The 22,356-nt window shown below is 51.7% G+C and overlaps 1 protein-coding gene across 1 annotated transcript in view; it reads right to left on the bottom strand.

Annotated features, from left to right (window-relative positions):
* Window positions 1-673: 673 nt before the first annotated feature.
* Window positions 674-22,356, bottom strand: part of wdr55 (WD repeat domain 55) — a 92,148-nt gene continuing 70,465 nt past the window's right edge. The window contains exons 2-7 of the mRNA XM_068015928.1: window positions 20,278-20,378; window positions 8,788-8,875; window positions 8,196-8,375; window positions 5,788-5,887; window positions 4,846-5,015; window positions 674-3,004 (exon numbers count right to left, since the gene is read on the bottom strand). Of these exons, the coding sequence (XP_067872029.1) occupies window positions 2,695-3,004; window positions 4,846-5,015; window positions 5,788-5,887; window positions 8,196-8,375; window positions 8,788-8,875; window positions 20,278-20,378 (949 nt within the window). The 3' untranslated portion in view covers window positions 674-2,694. The remainder of the gene's footprint in view (window positions 3,005-4,845; window positions 5,016-5,787; window positions 5,888-8,195; window positions 8,376-8,787; window positions 8,876-20,277; window positions 20,379-22,356) is intronic.

A 22,356-nucleotide genomic window follows, 5' to 3' on the forward strand; every position in this document is an offset into this window, starting at 1 on the left:
TCAATTCTGGTTGCTGCATGTCTGGTGAAGTTGTCTGCATAATCAGTAAATGAATTCACACTGTCTGTACTGGTGAAGGGCTCGTTTGTTCTACATACACAGGGCCATCTGCGGCTGTGTGCTGGTTTCCTCTACAATGGACGGGGCCCTAGAATCACAGAAAGCATCTATTAAGATTGGGGCTGAGGAGAATCATGTTTATAGTGGGGATTGATAAATTGAATTAATTACTGTAACTTCCCTGGCTGCAGTTTGGGACAGTCTCTGGCCCACCTGTGGTATGACTGCACAGCTTGCCAGCACTAGTGTTTGGGAGACCAGTTCTGGTGATTCCCAGGCCCTATTCACAGGAATAGCTGTTCACACACTGTACTGCTACAGCACTGCACTCATCTTCAACTGTATTTATCATGTAATACTGTGATCACACATATTGCATAGAATTACACTGAATGTACAGCACAGAAACAGGCCATTCGACCCCACTGGTTGGGGCCAGTGTTTATACCCCACCCCAGCCTTCTGCCGTCCGTCCTTCCCAATCTCATCCTATCGTGCCTTCTCCCTCATATACTTATCTAGCTTCCCTTTAAATGCATCTCTGATATTCGCCTCAAACGGTCCTTGTAGCAAGTTCCACATTCACACCACTCTCTGGGTAAAGAGGTTTCACTGGAATTCTCTATTGGATTTATTAGTGAATGTTTTATATTGATGACATTGAGTGTCACTGAAGTATTGCAGAACAAATTGGTACATTTAACCACACTTTATACTAACATTGACAGCACAAAGAAATTGTCAGTCCAGGCTCAGTTGGGGTCACTCGTGTTTCCTGCATTTACACTTCAAATAGTAATTGATTAAGGATGTGTTAACACACTGCAAATATACAAGTTCTTTCTTTGGTCTCTGTGAATAGACTCTGTATTTATAAAATCCTTTAATCAGATTGCAATGTGTGATAAAATCAGCACAGGTTGAAGCAGGAAAGGTTCTGATGACTATTGGGAGCTAATTATTACTTTGGGCCAGCAGTAAAGGCCCTTAACTAATGTTTCTAGACTATAGCCAGAAGCCATTACAGCCTTTGAGGGTTCAGTCTTTCAGTGTAACTGTAGAGGCAGCTCTGCTCTCTGATATTAATAACAAAGTTTACATTCCTATAACTGACAATGGCTGGGTTTACAAATGCTATTAAATCACTCAAAGTCTGGTTACCTGCTGGGTTTTACCTGGCGCCAGCTGTTGCTTTCAATCTACGAGGGACTATTAGTCCGTGCCTGCACTATGGGATCCTCAGCACAGCCACAGTCCCAGCATCAATCACTAGATGGGCTAGAGTGCCACCTGCTGGCAAATTGGACACTGCTTCAGCTCAAACCTGACACAGGCACCGGGAGCCTGGACCAGACTAGACCAAACAAGGAGCCCAGAGCGGACCAGACCAGATCAGACTGGGAACCCAGATGGGACAAGTCCAGACCAGGAGCTCAGTCAGGACCAGACCAGACTGGAAGCCCAAACGAGACCAGACCAGACAGGGAGACCAGACTGGAAGCCCAAACGAGACCAGACCAGACAGGGAGACCAGACTGGGAGCCCAGACGGGACCAGACCAGACTGGGAGCCCAGATGGGACCAGACCAGACTGGGAGCCCAGATGGGACCAGACCAGACTGGGAGCCCAGATGGGACCAGACCAGACTGGGAGCCCAGACGGGACCAGACCATACTGGGAGACCAGATTGAGATTCCAGGTGGGACCAGACCAGACTGGGAGACCAGATGGGACCAGACCAGACTGGGAGCCCAGATGGGACCAGACCAGACTGGGAGCCCAGATGGGACCAGACCAGACTGGGAGCCCAGATGGGACCAGACCAGACCGGGAGCGCAGACGGGATCAGACCAGACTGGGAGACCAGATTGAGATCCCAGGTGGGACCAGACCAGACTAGGAGACCAGATGGGACCAGACCAGACTGGGAGACAGACTGGGAGCGCAGAGGGGATCAGACCAGACTGGGAGCGCAGACGGGATCAGACCAGACTGGGAGACCAGATTGAGATCCCAGGTGGGACCAGACCAGACTAGGAGACCAGATGGGACCAGACCAGACTGGGAGACAGACTGGGAGCGCAGACGGGATCAGACCAGACTGGGTGCGCAGACGGGATCAGACCAGACTGGGAGACCAGACTAAGAGTACAGATGGGGCCAGATCAGACTGGGGGAACATAGCCTCTTTGATTTAAGATTTTAAGCTTCCAATTCTGGCTGTGAAGAATATGAATATTAAATTGGCCCAATGGATAGTCCGAGTTCACTATATAATCTCTTACACTAAGGAAGGAGGAAAAATAAAAGGCTGCTGGAGATTAGTAACTGAGAGCTAGAATGGGGAGGTGTCAGTTGGCTGAGAACTCATTGGGGACCAGGTGTGGTGCCTCCTCACCTACCCCACCCCCTGGTTCATCACACAGTGATGTCCCCTCACAGCCTGTGGTGCGGTAAAATATAAATTGAATAGAAAATGCAATGAGGTGATTCCAAGGTCACTCAGACTCTGCAGGTTGAGGGGAAGCCAAGCCTCTTGTTTCCCCACAGGTGACTGAGGCTGCAAGTCCACTCTGGGATCCTAATGAGTGTACAATGTCCTGGCCTGCTCGCCTGCCCTGGGATTCCTGGTCTCAGTCACTCTCGCTGTCACTCTCATCTCCCTCTCCCTCTTCACCTCCTTCAGCGAGATCAGCGAAAAAGTCACTTCCGCAGCCAAACGCTTTCCTGCTGAGCGATTCCAGCTTCCCATGCTTCTTCCTTCTCCTGTAGTCATCAACAACAACCCCATGCAAATCAGAAACATCCCAAAATTTCACCTTCTGGTCATGGGCACAGCTGGCCAGGAAGCGACCCTCACTGGACTTGGCGATCTGTTCGATGCACTCTCCGGGGTGCTGCCCCACACTTCCAATCACTCGATTGGGAAAAATATTCACAGCCCTGGGAGAGACAGACACACAATTACAGAATATCAGCAAACTACTGCGATGCTGGAAATACTCAGCAGGTCAGGCAGCTTCTGTGGAGAGAGAAGCAGAGTTAACATTTCAGGTCTGTGACCTTTCATCAGAACACAATTACAGAAGCCCCTCGCACACACCCTGTTACATGAGACCTTCACACACACACAGCCCGTTACAGGAGCCCCTCACAAATGCTGGGTCAAAATCCTAGAACTCCCTTTGAAACAAATAAAAAAAAACATCGCGTTACAAAAGGCCCTCACAGTCACACTCTTACAGGAGAACCTCATACACACACGCCCCATTAGAGGAGCCCCTCACACACACACACGTCATTACAGGAGCCACACAAACACAGGGTTACTAATAGAGAGGTAGGAAAAGCGGGGAGAGCAGGAAAGGACAAGTAAGTGATAGGGTGGAAAGGAGGAATTTTTGTCCTTGCTCATTTCTCTCTGCTCTCTTTTACTGCCTCTGCACCTGCTTAAAACCTTTACATTTCTAACTTTTTCCAGTTCTGATGAAAGGTTACAGTCCTGAAACATTAACTGTTTCTCTCTCCACAGATGCTGCCAGACCTGCTGAGTATTTCCAGCATTTTCAGTTTTTATTTCAGATTTCCAGCATTTTTTTTTATAGATGTGGACATCGCTGGCCAGGCCAGCATTTATTGCCCATCCCCAATTGCCCTTGAGAAGGTGAAGGTGGGCTGCTGCCTTGAACTGCTGCATCCCATGTGGGGTAGGTACACCCACAATACTGATGGAAGGGAGTTCCAGGATTTTGACCCAGCATTTGTGAGGGGCTCCTGTAACGGGGTGTGTGTGTGTGAAGGTCTCATGCACTGAAACAGGCCCTTCGGCCCACCGAGTCTGTGCCGACCATCAACCACCTATTTATACTAATCCTACATTAATCCCCATATTCCTATCACATCCCCTCAATTCTCCTACCACCTATCTACGCTAGGGGCAATTTACAATGGCCAATTTACCCATCAACCTGCGAGTCTTTGGCTGTGGGAGGAAACCGGAGCACCCGGCGGAAACCCACGCGGTCACAGGGAGAACTTGCAAACTCCGCACAGGCAGCACCCAGAATCGAACCCGGGGTGCTGGAGCTGTGAGGCTGCGGTGCTAACCACTGCGCCACTGTGCCTCTATCATTTCACGTTTCTGCGATCACAACTGTTACTGTTCATTTGGAAAAGATGCTCCTAGTTCCAAATTTAAAATAAGTAGATAAACTTTTAACCTTTGACACCACAATAGCTAACTAATCACATGACCTCCATTTCATCTCTACTCCCAGCCCTCCCAGATGAGAGTCACCGGACTCGAGTTCCAGCACTGTTTTCAACAGCAGTGCCGCTCCTCAGTACAGGGACACTCAGACAATGTTTACACCTTGCCTTTCCATAATGCCTTTTCCAAAGAGCAGTTAGCAGAAACCAGGTTAACTTCATCAGCTTGTGTATACCTCTCTCTCGAGAGGGATTTCCATTCACTTGGCCTTTAAGGTACTGAAATAAGACATAGAAAAATTTGATGGTAGCAGCAGCCCAGTACCTATCTGTAAAATCCATCACCAACCCCGGTGCCACAGTGAGCGGTACGCTGGGTGTGATGGCGGCATGACACTGCACGATGCAGCTGGCGGAACAACTGGTGTGATGCCATGCGGTAAGGGAACAGGGTGATGGTGGGACATTGTACGGTGATGGTTTGTGGTTCAGTGGGTGTGACACTGGTGGTGTGGTGCAGTGGGAGGAGGGGCCGGCGTAGTGCTGGAAGCAGTAACCAACCCATTGGCTCTCACCTGATGACTCCATCCATAGACGCAGTGCAGAGAATATTATCGGTGATCGGCACAATACAGTCAATGGATTCTTTCCGTACCAAGAATCGATCACTGGTTGCTCCAAATCCATCCCAGTTGAAGAGGTAGATCATTCCCTCAGACGAACTGCAGACCACCTTACTGCCTCGCTAGACATAAACAGAAGCAGTTAGAGTCAGCAACTCTGAGCAAAACCCAGTGTATTGGGCTCTGAATCAGCACAGACTGGGAGCTGGGGAGGGAGGCAGTCTCTCCAAACTGATAATCAGCTTTTAACCAAAGTAAAAGAAGAAAGATTATTCAGTCCATCAGGATCCAGCTGATAGATTTCACAATATCTGTTCAATCTCGAGGAGCAGGTCACACAATCACTCCAGGTTGGTTTAGGTGCTGATTGGCAACCTGGAGGTCAGGAGTTCAAATCCCAAACTGTGAAATGGAATGTAATAAATCTGTTAATCTGTGGGCTGGCACCAGGAAAATGAGCATGAAAAGCATGTACTATAAACCCAACTGGGTCACTAATGTCCTCCCTTCCCCATTTGGGGTGACTCCAGTCCCACACGTCCCTTTGACTACTGTAGGTGGGAGACCAGTGCGCCAGTGTGAACACACCAGCAAAGTGGTCCTGATGTCTTTGGGCAGGTACCGACTTATTTGGGGAAGGAGAGGTGTTCCCTTCACTTAGTTATTCACCCACACCCTAGTGCTCTGTTACAGAACAGCGACAGCCGAGTTTGGGGGGCTGGGGTGCATCCCTTAGGAGCCCAGAGGGAAAAATAACCAGGCCCAAACAACCAGACTAACCCCCGCAATGCTTCCAATTAGACCCACAGAGTTTAACCTCCAAGGCAAGCAGGCCAAGGCTTCAATCTGACAGTGTATTCAGTCTGAATACATTTCAATTCCGAAAGAACTTACCTTCATTATAGCCAGTGATGTGAGATCACCATCCTGAAACTCTGACTGCAGGTCAAAGCGACGCCTCTTAATGTTAAAAACACACATCGTACCATCACCACTGCAGAGACAGACAGACGGAGCAATGTTAGCAAATCAAGGGAGGGTGGAGCACAGAGGGAGAGCGGGCAGGAAGGAAGGAGGGAGAGGGAGAGCGGGCAGGAAGGAGGGAGAGTGGGAGGGAGAGCAGGAAGGAGAATCATCTTAACTACAAACAGGTGAGACTACATCCTCCTGCAGGGATTGCGTAATGATCCCTTTAGTATGTGGAGGAGAGACAGCAGACAGCCAAGCCCAATAATGTACCTCAAACTACAGCTCACAGAAACCTGCACACCCCCCTCCCCAACTCTGCTCATTCCAACCTCACAGACAGGCAAAAGGATTGAGTGAATAACCTACAGGAAAAGCCTCTGGCCGACCCTCCCCGACTCGATACAGAATTCAAGTAGACTGGAGAGATCATGGTTACCCAGTGAGTTACCAGCTGGTACATAGCAAACAAATAAGCAACCTGTGTGCAGTTTTTGGTCTCCACATTTAAGAAAGGATACACCTGCACTGGAGGTAGTGCAGTGAAGATTTACTAAATTGGTCCCTAGGATGAGGGGGTTGTCCTATGATTAGCGACTAAGTAAATTGGGCCTGGATTCTCTGGAGTTAAGAAGAATGAGAGGTGATCTCATTGAAACATATAAGATTCTAAAGGGACTGGATAGGGTGGACACGGAGATTATTTCCGCTGGTCAGGAATCTAAAACACGGGGGCACAGTCTCAGGATAAGGGGTCGATCATTTAGGACTGAGATGAGGAGAAATGACGTCAAAGGATTGTGAATCTTTGGAATTCTCTATCCCAGAGGGTTGTGGATGCTCCATCGTTGAATACATTTAAGGCTGGGATAGATAGATTTTTGGTCTCGCAGGGAATCAAGTGATCTGGAGAGCGGGCAGGAAAGTGGAATTGAAGCCCAAGATCAGCCATGATCGTCTTGCATGGCGGAGCAGGCTCGATGGACCATAGGGTCTACTCCTGCTCCTATTTCTTGTGTTGTGTTCACCTGCACACACCTGCCCTTTATACATTGCAATCCCTTCTTTCAGCTATTTATTGCAGCAACCAATAAACACAGCAAGATCCCACAAACAGCAGCAATGTGATACGTGAGGCTGGAGCATATACATTTGCTTTTGCAGTTTTTGTGTGAAACCAAGATATAACAGCTAATGTAAGAATTACGGGTAGGATAACGTATAGCAATATGGGTAATGATAGCAATATTTATATAGCTGCTTTAATGTAGTAAAACTTCCCAAGAAGCTTCACAGACAGAATGTGACAACAAGCCATATGAGATATTAGGACAGGTGACCAAAAGCTTGGTGAAAGAGGAACGACTTAAAGGAGGTAGAAAGGCAGAGAGGTAGAGGGAGGGAACTCCAGAACTTAGGTCCTGGGCAGCTGAAGACATGGCCACCAATAGTGAGGCAATGAAAATCAGGGATGTTCAAGAGGGCAGAACTGGAGTAGTGCGGAGCTCCCGGAGGGTTAGAGAGATAGAATAAACACTTTGTGCTAACCATACAAGAGGCAGAAAAAAACATTTTAAATAGCTTACATTACTAGTTGCGCAGGAAGGTATTTTGGCAGAGACATGTACAATGATAGATACTTGACCACCGTCTAAAAAAATGATAAATTTAGACAATGGAACAGATTAATAAGGATGAGGCCCATATGGCTGTGTTCAGCAATGTGTCTGATCACCTAAGGGTCATGAGGTGTCCAACAAAGTTAAACCCAATGACCTAAGGGTCACAAGCTATAAAGTTGATGTCTTAAGTGACTTGTGAAAGTGATAAATGTGACCATACACAGGCAAAGAAATGAGAGAGCGAGAGAGACAGCATTGAAATCTAGGCAACTGTCCCAAGCTCATGTATTCAATCAACTGCTTCACTGCTATTTAGAATAAGTCTAATAGAATGCTGAGTTCAGGTAGGCTTGGATAAAGTAATATGTCAAACTGATGTCTCATCATAAGAAGCTAAACCTAACACAAGATCTGATTTGTTTTAATGTTGGTTGTGGGACAAATACTGGCCAGGACAGCAAACGGGATATTTTATATCCCGAAGAGAGGACAGACGAGGCGTCTGTCAAACATCTCATCTGAAAGATGGGACCTCTGACAGTGCAGCATTCCCTCAGTGCTGCACCGAGTGTCAGCCTGGATTACGTGCTCAAGTCTCTGGAGTGAGTCCTGAGCCCATGACTTGTTGACTCCGAGTTGAGAGTGCATGCTGACTCCTTACCCATGAATCCACCTGCATAACCTCGTGTTCTCAAGCCGGAGAGATTCCTGTACCTGGTTGTGAGCAGGATTTTCTTGTTCTGGTCGACTGCGATGTCACTGATGTAGTCGTCATGGTTTTTCATCTCCATGAACGAGGTTTCCTTGCGCAAGTCCCACACTTTCAACAGACCATTGTCATCACCCGTGGCAAAGAGATTTTCATCAATCAGCTTCAGACTGTTAATGGCTGCACTGTAGGGAACAAACAGCAACAGAACCAGAGCCAAAGGTCAGCCAAGGGCCGGGAGCAGAGGTTTCCTTAGCTTCCCCGGTTCTCAAAACAAGGGAAATAAAGTTTATATTGTTCATCTTCAGGCTAACATAAGAGAGAGAGAGAGAGAGAGACGGAGAGCAAAAAGACCAAATAGACTGGAATACAGTCCCTATAAGGGAATGGAATAGAGCTAAGGGATGAAACTGGAGAAAAGCATTGGCAGATATAGATCCTGCTCCTTGTTCCTCAATCCTGCCGGACTCCCTGCTCCCTCATACCACTAGCTGTACACCCAACTCCTCACCAAACCCCACCCATGACTCCATGCTCCCACCACCCCCCTACCCGGGATTTGCCTATCCCAGGTCAGTGATCTCCCACATCAGGTACCTGTGAGCTTTTGGAATCCTCGAAACCAATTTGCCAACTTCGACATTGAGAATGTGAATTGATTTGTCTTTAGACACTGTGAATAGTTCTGAAAGAGAAGCAACAGAGTAACTTCTCACTACTTTGCTACAGCAAAAACACTGACATAATGCTCTCAATACTGGTGCTCACAGAATACAAAGGTAAAGGACATGCACAAAGCAGCAAAAAGTCCAGCTCTAAGGAGTAATGCTGCGACAGATTTTGTAACTCGGAGAATTCGGTGACTGAGGGAATGTGGGGCAGTGAGCGAAGAGGTGCTGTTCAGGTCATTTACGAAACAGGGAATGGTCTGAGTGAGGGAGCAGGCAAACTGAAGGGCAAGAGTATCAGCGAGGGCCAGTGACGGGCGAGAGTATCAGCGAGGGCCAGTGACGGGCGAGAGTATCAGCGAGGGCCAGTGACGGGCGAGAGTATCAGCGAGAGCGAGTGATGGGCGAGAGTATCAGCGAGGGCCAGTGACGGGCGAGAGTATCAGCGAGGGTCAGTGACGGGCGAGAGTATCAGCGAGGGTCAGTGACGGGCGAGAGTATCAGCGAGGGCCAGTGACGGGCGAGAGTATCAGCGAGGGCCAGTGACGGGCGAGAGTATCAGCGAGGGCCAGTGACGGGCGAGAGTATCAGAGAGAGCGAGTGACGGGCGAGAGTATCAGCGAGGGCCAGTGACGGGCGAGAGTATCAGCGAGGGCCAGTGACGGGCGAGAGTATCAGCGAGGGCCAGTGACGGGCGAGAGTATCAGCGAGGGTCAGTGACGGGCGAGAGTATCAGCGAGGGTCAGTGACGGGCGAGAGTATCAGCGAGGGTCAGTGACGGGCGAGAGTATCAGCGAGGGTCAGTGACGGGCGAGAGCATCAGCGAGGGTCAGTGACGGGCGAGAGCATCAGCGAGGGTCAGTGACGGGCGAGAGTATCAGCGAGGGTCAGTGACGGGCGAGAGTATCAGCGAGGGTCAGTGACGGGCGAGAGTATCAGAGAGAGGCAGTGACGGGCGAGAGTATCAGAGAGAGTGAGTGACGGGCGAGAGTATCAGAGAGAGTGAGTGACGGGCGAGAGTATCAGAGAGTCAGTGACGGGCGAGAGTATCAGAGAGAGTGAGTGACGGGCGAGAGTATCAGAGAGAGTGAGTGACGGGCGAGAGTATCAGAGAGAGTGAGTGACGGGCGAGAGTATCAGAGAGAGTGAGTGACGGGCGAGAGTATCAGAGAGAGTGAGTGACGGGCGAGAGTATCAGAGAGAGTGAGTGACGGGCGAGAGTATCAGAAAGAGTGAGTGACGGGCGAGAGTATCAGAGAGAGTGAGTGACGGGCGAGAGTTTGAGAGAGAGAGTCAGTGACGGGTGAGAGTATCAGAGAGTGACGGGCGAGAGTATCAGAGAGAGTGAGTGACGGGCGAGAGTATCAGAGAGAGTCAGTGACGGGCGCGAGTTTCAGAGAGAGTGAGTGACGGGCGAGAGTATCAGAGAGAGTGAGTGACGGGCGAGAGTATCAAAGAGAGTGAGTGACGGGCGAGAGTATCAGAGAGAGTGAGTGACGGGCGAGAGTATCAGAGAGAGTGAGTGACGGGCGAGAGTATCAGAGAGAGTCAGTGACGGGCGAGAGTATCAGAGAGAGTGAGTGACGGGCGAGATTTTCAGAGAGAGTGAGTGACGGGCGAGAGTATCAGAGAGAGTGAGTGACGGGCGAGAGTATCAGAGAGAGTGAGTGACGGGCGAGAGTATCAGAGAGAGTGAGTGACGGGCGAGAGTATCAGAGAGAGTGAGTGACGGGCGAGAGTATCAGAGAGAGTCAGTGACGGGCGAGAGTATCAGAGAGAGTCAGTGACGGGCGAGAGTATCAGAGAGAGTGAGTGACGGGCGAGATTTTCAGAGAGAGTCAGTGACGGGCGAGAGTATCAGAGAGAGTCAGTGACGGGCGAGAGTATCAGAGAGAGTCAGTGACGGGCGAGAGTATCAGAGAGAGTGAGTGACGGGCGAGATTTTCAGAGAGAGTGAGTGACGGGCGAGAGTATCAGAGAGAGTGAGTGACGGGCGAGTGTATCAGAGAGAGTGAGTGACGGGCGAGTGTATCAGAGAGAGTGAGTGACGGGCGAGTGTATCAGAGAGACTGAGTGACGGGCGAGAGTATCAGAGAGAGTGAGTGACGGGCGAGAGTATCAGAGAGAGTGAGTGACGGGCGAGAGTATCAGAGAGTCAGTGACGGGCGAGAGTATCAGAGAGAGTGAGTGACGGGCGAGAGTATCAGAGAGAGTGAGTGACGGGCGAGAGTATCAGAGAGAGTGAGTGACGGGCGAGAGTATCAGAGAGAGTGAGTGACGGGCGAGAGTATCAGAGAGAGTGAGTGACGGGCGAGAGTATCAGAGAGAGTGAGTGACGGGCGAGAGTATCAGAAAGAGTGAGTGACGGGCGAGAGTATCAGAGAGAGTGAGTGACGGGCGAGAGTTTGAGAGAGAGAGTCAGTGACGGGTGAGAGTATCAGAGAGTGACGGGCGAGAGTATCAGAGAGAGTGAGTGACGGGCGAGAGTATCAGAGAGAGTCAGTGACGGGCGCGAGTTTCAGAGAGAGTGAGTGACGGGCGAGAGTATCAGAGAGAGTGAGTGACGGGCGAGAGTATCAGAGAGAGTGAGTGACGGGCGAGAGTATCAGAGAGAGTGAGTGACGGGCGAGAGTATCAGAGAGAGTGAGTGACGGGCGAGAGTATCAGAGAGAGTGAGTGACGGGCGAGAGTATCAGAGAGAGTGAGTGACGGGCGAGAGTATCAGAGAGAGTGAGTGACGGGCGAGAGTATCAGAGACAGTGAGTGACGGGCGAGAGTATCAGAGAGAGTGAGTGACGGGCGAGAGTATCAGAGAGAGTGAGTGACGGGCGAGAGTATCAGAGAGAGTGAGTGACGGGCGAGAGTATCAGAGAGAGTGAGTGACGGGCGAGAGTATCAGAGAGAGTGAGTGACGGGCGAGATTTTCAGAGAGAGTGAGTGACGGGCGAGAGTATCAGAGAGAGTGAGTGACGGGCGAGAGTATCAGAGAGAGTGAGTGACGGGCGAGAGTATCAGAGAGACTGAGTGACGGGCGAGAGTATCAGAGAGAGTGAGTGACGGGCGAGAGTATCAGAGAGAGTCAGTGACGGGCGAGAGTATCAGAGAGAGTCAGTGACGGGCGAGAGTATCAGAGAGAGTGAGTGACGGGCGAGATTTTCAGAGAGAGTCAGTGACGGGCGAGAGTATCAGAGAGAGTCAGTGACGGGCGAGAGTATCAGAGAGAGTCAGTGACGGGCGAGAGTATCAGAGAGAGTCAGTGACGGGCGAGATTTTCAGAGAGAGTGAGTGACGGGCGAGAGTATCAGAGAGAGTGAGTGACGGGCGAGTGTATCAGAGAGAGTGAGTGACGGGCGAGTGTATCAGAGAGAGTGAGTGACGGGCGAGTGTATCAGAGAGACTGAGTGACGGGCGAGAGTATCAGAGAGAGTGAGTGACGGGCGAGAGTATCAGAGAGAGTGAGTGACGGGCAAGAGTTTGAGAGAGAGTGAGTGACGGGCAAGAGTTTGAGAGAGAGTGAGTGACGGGCGAGAGTTTGAGAGAGAGAGTCAGTGACGGGTGAGAGTATCAGAGAGTGACGGGCTAGAGTATCAGAGAGAGTGAGTGACGGGCGAGAGTATCAGAGAGAGTCAGTGACGGGCGAGAGTATCAGAGAGAGTGAGTGACGGGCGAGAGTATCAGAGAGAGTGAGTGACGGGCGAGAGTATCAGAGAGAGTGAGTGACGGGCGAGAGTATCAGAGAGAGTGAGTGACGGGCGAGAGTATCAGAGAGAGTGAGTGACGGGCGAGAGTATCAGAGAGAGTGAGTGACGGGCGAGAGTATCAGAGAGAGTGAGTGACGGGCGAGAGTATCAGAGAGAGTCAGTGACGGGCGAGAGTATCAGAGAGAGTCAGTGACGGGCGAGAGTATCAGAGAGAGTCAGTGACGGGCGAGAGTATCAGAGAGAGTCAGTGACGGGCGAGAGTATCAGAGAGAGTCAGTGACGGGCGAGAGTATCAGAGAGAGTGAGTGACGGGCGAGAGTATCAGAGAGACTGAGTGACGGGCGAGAGTATCAGAGAGACTGAGTGACGGGCGAGAGTATCAGAGAGACTGAGTGACGGGCGAGAGTATCAGAGAGAGTCAGTGACGGGCGAGAGTATCAGAGAGAGTCAGTGACGGGCGAGAGTATCAGAGAGAGTCAGTGACGGGCGAGAGTATCAGAGAGAGTCAGTGACGGGCGAGAGTATCAGAGAGAGTGAGTGACGGGCGAGATTTTCAGAGAGAGTGAGTGACGGGCGAGATTTTCAGAGAGAGTGAGTGACGGGCGAGAGTATCAGAGAGAGTGAGTGACGGAAGAGAGTATCAGAGAGACTGAGTGACGGGCGAGAGTATCAGAGAGAGTCAGTGACGGGCGAGAGTATCAGAGAGAGTGAGTGACGGGCGAGAGTATCAGAGAGAGTGAGTGACGGGCGAGAGTATCAGAGAGAGTGAGTGACGGGCGAGAGTTTCAGAGAGAGAGAGTGACGGGCGAGAGTTTCAGAGAGAGAGAGTGACGGGCGAGAGTTTCAGAGAGAGAGAGTGACGGGCGAGAGTTTCAGAGTGAGTGACGGGCGAGAGTTTCAGAGTGAGTGACGGGCGAGAGTATCAGAGTCAGTGACGGGCGAGAGTTTCAGAGTGAGTGACGGGTGAGAGTATCAGAGAGAGTCAGTGACGGGCGAGAGTATCAGAGAGAGTGAGTGACGGGTGAGAGTATCAGAGAGAGTGAGTGACGGGTGAGAGTATCAGCGAGGGTCAGTGACGGGCGAGAGTATCAGCGAGGGTCAGTGACGGGCGAGAGTATCAGCGAGGGCCAGTGACGGGCGAGAGTATCAGCGAGGGCCAGTGACGGGCGAGAGTATCAGCGAGGGCCAGTGACGGGCGAGAGTATCAGAGAGGGCGAGTGACGGGCGAGAGTATCAGCGAGGGCCAGTGACGGGCGAGAGTATCAGCGAGGGCCAGTGACGGGCGAGAGTATCAGCGAGGGCCAGTGACGGGCGAGAGTATCAGCGAGGGCCAGTGACGGGCGAGAGTATCAGCGAGGGTCAGTGACGGGCGAGAGTATCAGCGAGGGTCAGTGACGGGCGAGAGTATCAGCGAGGGTCAGTGACGGGCGAGAGTATCAGCGAGGGTCAGTGACGGGCGAGAGCATCAGCGAGGGTCAGTGACGGGCGAGAGCATCAGCGAGGGTCAGTGACGGGCGAGAGCATCAGCGAGGGTCAGTGACGGGCGAGAGTATCAGCGAGGGTCAGTGACGGGCGAGAGTATCAGCGAGGGTCAGTGACGGGCGAGAGTATCAGCGAGGGTCAGTGACGGGCGAGAGTATCAGCGAGGGTCAGTGACGGGCGAGAGTATCAGAGAGAGGCAGTGACGGGCGAGAGTATCAGAGAGAGTGAGTGACGGGCGAGAGTATCAGAGAGTCAGTGACGGGCGAGAGTATCAGAGAGAGTGAGTGACGGGCGAGAGTATCAGAGAGAGTGAGTGACGGGCGAGAGTATCAGAGAGAGTGAGTGACGGGCGAGAGTATCAGAGAGAGTGAGTGACGGGCGAGAGTATCAGAGAGAGTGAGTGACGGGCGAGAGTATCAGAGAGAGTGAGTGACGGGCGAGAGTATCAGAGAGAGTGAGTGACGGGCGAGAGTATCAGAGAGAGTGAGTGACGGGCGAGAGTATCAGAGAGAGTGAGTGACGGGCGAGAGTTTGAGAGAGAGAGTCAGTGACGGGTGAGAGTATCAGAGAGTGACGGGCGAGAGTATCAGAGAGAGTGAGTGACGGGCGAGAGTATCAGAGAGAGTCAGTGACGGGCGCGAGTTTCAGAGAGAGTGAGTGACGGGCGAGAGTATCAGAGAGAGTGAGTGACGGGCGAGAGTATCAGAGAGAGTGAGTGACGGGCGAGAGTATCAGAGAGAGTGAGTGACGGGCGAGAGTATCAAAGAGAGTGAGTGACGGGCGAGAGTATCAGAGAGAGTGAGTGACGGGCGAGAGTATCAGAGAGAGTCAGTGACGGGCGAGAGTATCAGAGAGAGTGAGTGACGGGCGAGATTTTCAGAGAGAGTGAGTGACGGGCGAGAGTATCAGAGAGAGTGAGTGACGGGCGAGAGTATCAGAGAGAGTGAGTGACGGGCGAGAGTATCAGAGAGACTGAGTGACGGGCGAGAGTATCAGAGAGAGTGAGTGACGGGCGAGAGTATCAGAGAGAGTCAGTGACGGGCGAGAGTATCAGAGAGAGTCAGTGACGGGCGAGAGTATCAGAGAGAGTGAGTGACGGGCGAGATTTTCAGAGAGAGTCAGTGACGGGCGAGAGTATCAGAGAGAGTCAGTGACGGGCGAGAGTATCAGAGAGAGTCAGTGACGGGCGAGAGTATCAGAGAGAGTGAGTGACGGGCGAGATTTTCAGAGAGAGTGAGTGACGGGCGAGAGTATCAGAGAGAGTGAGTGACGGGCGAGTGTATCAGAGAGAGTGAGTGACGGGCGAGTGTATCAGAGAGAGTGAGTGACGGGCGAGTGTATCAGAGAGACTGAGTGACGGGCGAGAGTATCAGAGAGAGTGAGTGACGGGCGAGAGTATCAGAGAGAGTGAGTGACGGGCGAGAGTATCAGAGAGTCAGTGACGGGCGAGAGTATCAGAGAGAGTGAGTGACGTGCGAGAGTATCAGAGAGAGTGAGTGACGGGCGAGAGTATCAGAGAGAGTGAGTGACGGGCGAGAGTATCAGAGAGAGTGAGTGACGGGCGAGAGTATCAGAGAGAGTGAGTGACGGGCGAGAGTATCAGAGAGAGTGAGTGACGGGCGAGAGTATCAGAAAGAGTGAGTGACGGGCGAGAGTATCAGAGAGAGTGAGTGACGGGCGAGAGTTTGAGAGAGAGAGTCAGTGACGGGTGAGAGTATCAGAGAGTGACGGGCGAGAGTATCAGAGAGAGTGAGTGACGGGCGAGAGTATCAGAGAGAGTCAGTGACGGGCGCGAGTTTCAGAGAGAGTGAGTGACGGGCGAGAGTATCAGAGAGAGTGAGTGACGGGCGAGAGTATCAGAGAGAGTGAGTGACGGGCGAGAGTATCAGAGAGAGTGAGTGACGGGCGAGAGTATCAGAGAGAGTGAGTGACGGGCGAGAGTATCAGAGAGAGTGAGTGACGGGCGAGAGTATCAGAGAGAGTGAGTGACGGGCGAGAGTATCAGAGAGAGTGAGTGACGGGCGAGAGTATCAGAGAGAGTGAGTGACGGGCGAGAGTATCAGAGAGAGTGAGTGACGGGCGAGATTTTCAGAGAGAGTGAGTGACGGGCGAGAGTATCAGAGAGAGTGAGTGACGGGCGAGAGTATCAGAGAGAGTGAGTGACGGGCGAGAGTATCAGAGAGACTGAGTGACGGGCGAGAGTATCAGAGAGAGTGAGTGACGGGCGAGAGTATCAGAGAGAGTCAGTGACGGGCGAGAGTATCAGAGAGAGTCAGTGACGGGCGAGAGTATCAGAGAGAGTGAGTGACGGGCGAGATTTTCAGAGAGAGTCAGTGACGGGCGAGAGTATCAGAGAGAGTCAGTGACGGGCGAGAGTATCAGAGAGAGTCAGTGACGGGCGAGAGTATCAGAGAGAGTCAGTGACGGGCGAGATTTTCAGAGAGAGTGAGTGACGGGCGAGAGTATCAGAGAGAGTGAGTGACGGGCGAGTGTATCAGAGAGAGTGAGTGACGGGCGAGTGTATCAGAGAGAGTGAGTGACGGGCGAGTGTATCAGAGAGACTGAGTGACGGGCGAGAGTATCAGAGAGAGTGAGTGACGGGCGAGAGTATCAGAGAGAGTGAGTGACGGGCAAGAGTTTGAGAGAGAGTGAGTGACGGGCAAGAGTTTGAGAGAGAGTGAGTGACGGGCGAGAGTTTGAGAGAGAGAGTCAGTGACGGGTGAGAGTATCAGAGAGTGACGGGCTAGAGTATCAGAGAGAGTGAGTGACGGGCGAGAGTATCAGAGAGAGTGAGTGACGGGCGAGAGTATCAGAGAGAGTGAGTGACGGGCGAGAGTATCAGAGAGAGTGAGTGACGGGCGAGAGTATCAGAGAGAGTGAGTGACGGGCGAGAGTATCAGAGAGAGTGAGTGACGGGCGAGAGTATCAGAGAGAGTGAGTGACGGGCGAGAGTATCAGAGAGAGTGAGTGACGGGCGAGAGTATCAGAGAGAGTGAGTGACGGGCGAGAGTATCAGAGAGAGTCAGTGACGGGCGAGAGTATCAGAGAGAGTCAGTGACGGGCGAGAGTATCAGAGAGAGTCAGTGACGGGCGAGAGTATCAGAGAGAGTCAGTGACGGGCGAGAGTATCAGAGAGAGTGAGTGACGGGCGAGAGTATCAGAGAGACTGAGTGACGGGCGAGAGTATCAGAGAGACTGAGTGACGGGCGAGAGTATCAGAGAGACTGAGTGACGGGCGAGAGTATCAGAGAGAGTCAGTGACGGGCGAGAGTATCAGAGAGAGTCAGTGACGGGCGAGAGTATCAGAGAGAGTCAGTGACGGGCGAGAGTATCAGAGAGAGTCAGTGACGGGCGAGAGTATCAGAGAGAGTCAGTGACGGGCGAGAGTATCAGAGAGAGTGAGTGACGGGCGAGATTTTCAGAGAGAGTGAGTGACGGGCGAGATTTTCAGACAGAGTGAGTGACGGGCGAGAGTATCAGAGAGAGTGAGTGACGGGCGAGAGTATCAGAGAGACTGAGTGACGGGCGAGAGTATCAGAGAGAGTCAGTGACGGGCGAGAGTATCAGAGAGAGTGAGTGACGGGCGAGAGTATCAGAGAGAGTGAGTGACGGGCGAGAGTATCAGAGAGAGTGAGTGACGGGCGAGAGTTTCAGAGAGAGAGAGTGACGGGCGAGAGTTTCAGAGAGAGAGAGTGACGGGCGAGAGTTTCAGAGTGAGTGACGGGCGACAGTTTCAGAGTGAGTGACGGGCGAGAGTATCAGAGTCAGTGACGGGCGAGAGTTTCAGAGTGAGTGACGGGTGAGAGTATCAGAGAGAGTCAGTGACGGGCGAGAGTATCAGAGAGAGTGAGTGACGGGTGAGAGTATCAGAGAGAGTGAGTGACGGGTGAGAGTATCAGAGAGAGTGAGTGACGGGCGAGAGTTTCAGAGAGAGAGAGTGAGTGACGGGCAAGAGTATCAGAGAGAGTGAGTGACGGGCGAGAGTTTGAGAGAGAGAGTCAGTGACGGGCGAGAGTATCAGAGAGTGACGGGCAAGAGTATCAGAGAGAGTGAGTGACGGGCGAGAGTATCAGAGAGAGTCAGTGACGGGCGCGAGTTTGAGAGAGAGTGAGTGACGGGCGAGAGTATCAGAGAGAGCGAGTGACGGGCGAGAGTATCAGAGAGAGTGAGTGACGGGCGAGAGTATCAGAGAGAGTGAGTGACGGGCGAGAGTATCAGAGAGAGTGAGTGACGGGCGAGAGTATCAGAGAGAGTGAGTGACGGGCGAGAGTATCAGAGAGAGTGAGTGACGGGCGAGAGTATCAGAGAGAGTGAGTGACGGGCGAGAGTATCAGAGAGAGTCAGTGACGGGCGAGAGTATCAGAGAGAGTCAGTGACGGGCGAGAGTATCAGAGAGAGTCAGTGACGGGCGAGAGTATCAGAGAGAGTGAGTGACGGGCGAGATTTTCAGAGAGAGTGAGTGACGGGCGAGAGTATCAGAGAGAGTGAGTGACGGGCGAGAGTATCAGAGAGAGTGAGTGACGGGCGAGAGTATCAGAGAGAGTGAGTGACGGGCGAGAGTATCAGAGAGAGTGAGTGACGGGCGAGAGTATCAGAGAGAGTCAGTGACGGGCGAGAGTATCAGAGAGAGTGAGTGACGGGCGAGATTTTCAGAGAGACTGAGTGACGGGCGAGAGTATCAGAGAGACTGAGTGACGGGCGAGAGTATCAGAGAGAGTGAGTGACGGGCGAGAGTATCAGAGAGAGTGAGTGACGGGCGAGAGTATCAGAGAGAGTGAGTGACGGGCGAGATTTTCAGAGAGACTGAGTGACGGGCGAGAGTATCAGAGAGAGTGAGTGACGGGCGAGAGTATCAGAGAGAGTGAGTGACGGGCGAGAGTATCAGAGAGAGTGAGTGACGGGCGAGAGTATCAGAGAGACTGAGTGACGGGCGAGAGTATCAGAGAGAGTGAGTGACGGGCGAGAGTATCAGAGAGAGTGAGTGACGGGCGAGAGTTTGAGAGAGAGAGTCAGTGACGGGTGAGAGTATCAGAGAGTGACGGGCAAGAGTATCAGAGAGAGTGAGTGACGGGCGAGAGTATCAGAGAGAGTCAGTGACGGGCGCGAGTTTCAGAGAGAGTGAGTGACGGGCGAGAGTATCAGAGAGAGTGAGTGACGGGCGAGAGTATCAGAGAGAGTGAGTGACGGGCGAGAGTATCAGAGAGAGTGAGTGACGGGCGAGAGTATCAGAGAGAGTGAGTGACGGGCGAGAGTATCAGAGAGAGTGAGTGACGGGCGAGAGTATCAGAGAGAGTGAGTGACGGGCGAGAGTATCAGAGAGAGTGAGTGACGGGCGAGAGTATCAGAGAGAGTGAGTGACGGGCGAGAGTATCAGAGAGAGTCAGTGACGGGCGAGAGTATCAGAGAGAGTCAGTGACGGGCGAGAGTATCAGAGAGAGTCAGTGACGGGCGAGAGTATCAGAGAGAGTCAGTGACGGGCGAGAGTATCAGAGAGAGTCAGTGACGGGCGAGAGTATCAGAGAGAGTGAGTGACGGGCGAGAGTATCAGAGAGACTGAGTGACGGGCGAGAGTATCAGAGAGACTGAGTGACGGGCGAGAGTATCAGAGAGAGTCAGTGACGGGCGAGAGTATCAGAGAGAGTCAGTGACGGGCGAGAGTATCAGAGAGAGTGAGTGACGGGCGAGATTTTCAGAGAGAGTGAGTGACGGGCGAGATTTTCAGAGAGAGTGAGTGACGGGCGAGATTTTCAGAGAGAGTGAGTGACGGGCGAGAGTATCAGAGAGACTGAGTGACGGGCGAGAGTATCAGAGAGACTGAGTGACGGGCGAGAGTATCAGAGAGAGTGACGGGCAAGAGTATCAGAGAGAGTGAGTGACGGGCGAGGGTATCAGAGAGAGTCAGTGACGGGCGAGGGTATCAGAGAGAGTGAGTGACGGGCGAGGGTATCAGAGAGAGTGAGTGAAGGATGTGAGCATCAGAGAGAGTTACACAAGTGTTTATCAGAGAGTGTTAGTGAAGGGTTTATGTACCGGAGAGGACTACTGAAGGGTATGATGACGAGAGAGTGATAGTGAAGTGTGTGAGTATCAGAGAGAATTAGTGAAGGATGTGAGTATTAGAATGTGGTACTGAGGGCCTTCCTGGTATAACTAAGTTAACGGACCGCACAAGGCAAATTCCTCTGATGTTCTGACATTTAGCTGGAAATATTGAGTTACTGATCAATGGGGCTTACCCTGTCCATTGTGGGTAAACGCCACTTGTCGACAGGATTTCAGGTGGTGCCCTGAGGACCACAATTCCTGGTTGCCAGATTCCTCGCATGAATATGAGATTCTGCAAAACAATCAAGGCAGAAATTCATTTTCCTTGTGAATGGTTGGAAGCTTTTTTCTCTTCTTCCTGAGACTATGCTCATTGTTGCAGCTTCCCACCTGCTTAAGAACTAGAGCCGAACCTGAATCTCGCTCGACACAACTGAGCGTCACCTCTCGCCCCCACTCTCCTGCTCACCAACCCACGCCTCTACACCACCCTGCGTCGCCTCACATTACACACCTCACCTCATGCCAGCAAATGTACATCATGCCACCCGCTCAAGGCAACCCACGCCTTTAAATACTCTGAATTAGAAATACTCCTGGCCAAACGGCATTTCTGACAGCTCCCCAGAGAGCTTTTGTGTCACAACAATGAAGCACATCTTAATCAAACAATAGCACATACCAATACCCAGCACCCCCAACCCCTCAAATGAATATCATACTCATTGCGACATTAAGGAACCCTCGTAAAACTGGAATCGAAGGGAATCTGGGTGAAAATTCTCCACTGGCTACTGTCATATCAAACAGAATGGAAGATGGTTGTGGGTGCTAGAGGCCAATGATCCTCATCCCAGGACATCGGGGTAGTGACCAAGGCTTAACCATCTTCAGCTGCTTCATCAATGACCTTCCCTCCACTACACGATCAGAACAAGGAGAGGTGGAGGCATAGTGGTAATGTCAGTGGACTGGTAATTCAGAGGCCCAGCCAAATGCTCTGGGGACATGGGTTTGAATCCCACCACAGATGATGGTGAAATATGAATTTAATTCATAAAAATCTGGAATTAAAAAGCTACTCTAATGGTGACCATGAAACCATTGTCGGTTGTTATAAAAACCCGTTGGGGGTCACTAATGTCCTTGGGAAGGAAATCTGTTGTCCTTACCTGGTCTGGCCTACACGGGACTCCAGACCCACATCAATGTGGTTGACTCTTAAATGCCCTCTGAAATGGCCTAGCAAGCCACTCAGTTGTATCAAACTGCTACAAAGTCTAAGAAAAGGAATGAAACTGGATGGACCACCCGGCACAGTGGCGCAGTGGTTAGCACCGCAGCCTCACAGCTCCAGGGACCCGGGTTCGATTCCGGGTACTGCCTGTGTGGAGTTTGCAAGTTCTCCCTGTGTCTGCGTGGGTTTTCTCTGGGTGCTCCGGTTTCCTCCCACAAGCCAAAAGACTTGCAGGTTGATAGGTAAATTGGCCATTATAAATTGTCACTAGTATAGGTAGGTGGTAGGGAAATATAGGGACAGGTGGGGATGTTTGGTAGGAATATGGGATTAGTGTAGGATTAGTATAAATGGGTGGTTGATGTTCGGCACAGACTCGGTGGGCCGAAGGGCCTGTTTCAGTGCTGTATCTCTAATCTAATCTAAAAACATAGGCACTGGGAATGACAATAGCATGACATTGTCATACTCACCTTGCAGACAATGTCCCAGACACCACCATCCCACCGGCAGGACAGACCCACCAGAGGTGGCGGCACAGTGGTATACAGTCGGGAGGGAGTTGCACTGGGAGTCCTCAACAATGACTCTGGACCCCATGAAGTCCCATGATATCAGGTCAAATATGGGGAAAGAAATTTCCTGCTGATTACCACCAAGCCCCTTCCCTTGGCTGATGAATCAGTGCTCCTCCATGTTGAACACCAAATGGAAGAAGCACTGACTGTTTCAGTGGAACAAAATGCACTCTGGGTGGGGGACATCAATGTCCATTACCAAGAGTGGCTCGGTAGTACAACTACTGACCGAACTGGCCGAGTTCTAAAGGACATAGCTGCTAGACTGGGTCTGTGGTAGGTGGTGAGGGAACCAACATGTGTGAAAAATTTACTTGACCTCGTCCTCACCAATCCACCTGTCGCAGATGCATCTGTCCATGACAGTATTGGTAGGAGTGACCACTGCACAGTCCTTGTGGAGACGATGTCCCGCCTTCACATTGAGGATACCCTTCATTGTGTTGTGTGGCACT

The sequence above is a fragment of the Heterodontus francisci genome, chromosome 36 (genome assembly GCF_036365525.1).
Source record: "Heterodontus francisci isolate sHetFra1 chromosome 36, sHetFra1.hap1, whole genome shotgun sequence".
Taxonomy (NCBI): domain Eukaryota; kingdom Metazoa; phylum Chordata; class Chondrichthyes; order Heterodontiformes; family Heterodontidae; genus Heterodontus; species Heterodontus francisci.